This window comes from Dipodomys ordii, unplaced genomic scaffold, assembly GCF_000151885.1.
Source record: "Dipodomys ordii isolate 6190 unplaced genomic scaffold, Dord_2.0 Scaffold36, whole genome shotgun sequence".
NCBI classification, from domain to species: domain Eukaryota; kingdom Metazoa; phylum Chordata; class Mammalia; order Rodentia; family Heteromyidae; genus Dipodomys; species Dipodomys ordii.
The window spans coordinates 6313144-6316390 of record NW_012267252.1 but is presented as its reverse complement, the minus strand read 5'-3'; the positions used below and the strand labels follow the sequence as shown (position 1 = coordinate 6316390).

The following is a 3247-nucleotide window of genomic DNA, read 5'->3' as shown; positions in this document are numbered from 1 at the left end:
CCCAGGCCCAGAGTTCAGGCTCCACGACTGGACCAAACAAACAAACAATCAAAAGAAGAAGCCCAAGAGGGACTGGGGTCCCAAAAGTCCTTTGAAGGGTGCTCCCCCAATGACCTAAGCACCTCTTATTGGGCCTCTTAAAAGTCCCACCTCCCACATGGCCCCACTGAAACAAAGCTCCTGACATATGCAACCTGGGGGACAACAAACATCATCCAGATCATAGTGTCTTATGTTCCTGGTACTTTCTGTTTTGGATATTTTGTTTGTTTATTTAGTTATTTATGTAAGCCAGTCCTAGGACTTGAACTCAGGGCCTGGGCACTGTCCTGATCCTCTCTGTGCTAGGCAAGCACTCTACCAATGAGCCACATTCCGACCCCAGGATTTCTTATTGATTCAACTTCTCTCATAGATCTAGACCAATACAGACCAGCTTTTTCTTTGTGTGAATTTTGCTAAATGCTATAACCATTAGGTGAGTGTGCAGTTACTTATACTATTCCTTTTTTCTTTTTTTGGCTGTCCTGGGACTTAAACTCTGGGCCTGGGTGCTGTCCCTGAGCTCCTTTTGCTTAAAGCTAGTGTTCTACCACTTGAGCCACAGAACCACGTTCAGGGTTTTTTTTGTGATTAATTGGAGATAAGAGCCTCACAAAATTTCCTACTTGGGTTGGCTTTGAATCATGATCCTTAGATCTGAGCCTCCTGAGTAGCTAGGATTACAGGCATGAGCCACTGGCAGCGGGCTTTATCACTATTCCTTTAGGGGCTGGGAATATGGCTTAGTGGTAGAGTGCTTTCCTCACATGCATGAAGCCCTGGCTTCAATTCCTCAGTTCCACCTAAACAGAAAAAGCCAGAAATGGTGCTATGGCTCAAGTGGTAGAGTGCTAGCTTTGAACAAAACTCAGTGCCCAAGCCCTGAGTTCAAGCCTCAGGACAGGTAAATAAAAATAAAATAATATACATGGACCAGAGACCTCTGTTTAATTTCTAGTATTAATTAGGAAAGAAAGAGAAAGAGGAAGAAAGAACAAATGAATGAAAGATAGAAAGGAAGGAAGAAAGAAAGAAAGGAAAAGCTAGCTGTACACGTGAGGTCATGCCTATAATCCCAAGTACTCAGGAGGCAGAGATCAGAAAGCTTAAGGTTTGAAGCTAGCACAGACAAGTTATCAAGACTCCATCTTAATTAATAAGCTAGGGGTGGTGGAATCCCTGCTATGCAGGAGATAAAGAAATGAGATCCTGGTCTGAGTCTAGCCTTGGGCAAGAAAGGAAAATGTGACTTTATCTGAAAAGTAACTAGTGCTTAGAGGCAGGGCTGCCAGGATAGAGCATCCACCTGCTAGTGTAAGGCCCTGAGTTCAAACCATAATACCACCGAATAATAATGATAATGACAATAATATTGGTAATAATAATAAGGCCAGGTGAGCCTAGCTAGATATTCATCAATTCATCCATTTTATTTAGCTCTTAAAGAACTAGCTTCTGGCTGGGAAGGTGGCTCAGTGGTAGAGCGCTTGCCTTGCATGCCTGAGGCCCTGGGTTCGATTCTTCAGCACCACAGAAGCAAAAAGAAAAAAGCCGGAAGTGGTGCTGTGGCTCAAGTGGTAGAGCGCTAGCCTGGAGCTGAAGAGCTGAGGGACAGCGCCCAGGCCCAGAGTTCAGGCCCCACGACCGGACCAAAAAAAAAAAAAAAGTCTCAACGGCCTTTCCTGCCTGGGCTGGCTTTGAACCACAATCCTCAGATCTCAACCTCCTGAGTAACTAGGAATATAGGGATGAGTCACCGGCACTTGCAGCCAGAGAAAGCAATTTGTTGTTTGTTTTTTTTTCAGGAAAGACTCAATAACCCACTCAAGGTTTTTCAACTAAAATGGGGCCAGGCTAGAACTTGAACTTAGTCCTGTGCTCTCAGCACCTGGGTATTGATGTCCCTGGAAAGAGAGGTACACATCTGGGTTCTGTCGTCATTGTCCCACATGACCTTACACAAACTGAGTTTTGGAGACCTCACTTTCCTCCACAGCCACACAATAAGACTCTAATGGTAACCTGATGACATTGCTATCTGTCTAGAAATTTTGTTTGTGTAATATCAAATGTCTGAGACCTAGATCACTAAGCCAGATACCGTTTGCCTGGCGCCCTCTGCTCTTTCGTGGTGGGAGGTAGCTGATTATCATCCCCTAGGCCAGCTCCTCCTACAGGGGTTTGCCTTGGGTTGAGCAAGCCCCTGAAAGGCCTCAGGGTTGGCCAGACTCCAGGATAAACTTTGACAGGTCAAGAGATAATGTACGTCAAGGTGAAAATCAGGGAAGTCCTTCTTAAAGTCCGTGCCTAGAGTCAGAGTGGCTCTCTCCGCACCGTTGCCTATCCGCTGCCATGTGGGAACTTGTGGGCCTCCTGCTGCTTACCCTAGCCTATTTCTTTTGGCCGAACAGAAAAACCTTTGCTGCCAAGTACCCTAAGAGCCTCCCATCCTTGCCCCTGGTGGGCAGCCTGCCATTCCTCCCTAGACGTGGCCATTTGCACGTCAACTTCTTCAAGCTACAGGAGAAATATGGCCCCATCTACTCTTTTCGTATGGGCCCCACGACTACAGTGATAGTGGGTCAGCAACAGCTGGCCAGGGAAGTACTTGTCAAGAAGGGCAAGGAATTTTCTGGGCGTCCCCAAGTGGTAAGCAGTGCCTCTTTTTTCTCTTCCTCATCTCTCCTGGGGGTTGTGTGATATGGGTATGTGTGTGTGTGTGTGTGTGTGTGTGTGTGTGTTAGGGCTTGAACTTGGAACCTCATGGTCTCCTTCTGCATTCTTGCTCATGACTGGTATTCTACCACTTGAGCCATGCCTCCAGTCTGGCATTTTGCTGGTTAATTTGGCATAGAGTTCTATAGATTTTTTTTTGTTTTCTTTTTTCTTTCTTTTCTTTTTTCTTTTGTCAGTCATGGGGCTTGAACTCTGGGCCTGGGCTCTGTCCCTCAGCTCTTCAGCTCAAGGCTAATGCTCTACCATTTGAGCCACAGCTCTACTTCTGGTTTTCTGAGTGATTTATTGGATATAAGAGTCTTACAGCCTTTCCTGCCCAGACTGGCTTTGAACTGTGATCCTCAGTTCTCACCCTCCGGAGTAGCTCGAATTACAGGCGTGAGCCACCACACCCAGACAGATTTTTTCTTTTTCTTTTTTTTTTGGGGGGGGGTCCTGTCCTGGGGCCTGAAATCTGAGCCTGGGCACT

At 46.3% G+C, this 3247-nt stretch overlaps 1 protein-coding gene across 1 annotated transcript in view; it reads left to right on the top strand.

The window, feature by feature from the left end:
- Nucleotides 1-2394: 2394 nt before the first annotated feature.
- Nucleotides 2395-3247, top strand: part of LOC105986673 (steroid 17-alpha-hydroxylase/17,20 lyase) — a 10917-nt gene continuing 10064 nt past the window's right edge. The window contains exon 1 of the mRNA XM_013017701.1: nucleotides 2395-2691. Within this exon, the coding sequence (XP_012873155.1) occupies nucleotides 2395-2691 (297 nt within the window). The remainder of the gene's footprint in view (nucleotides 2692-3247) is intronic.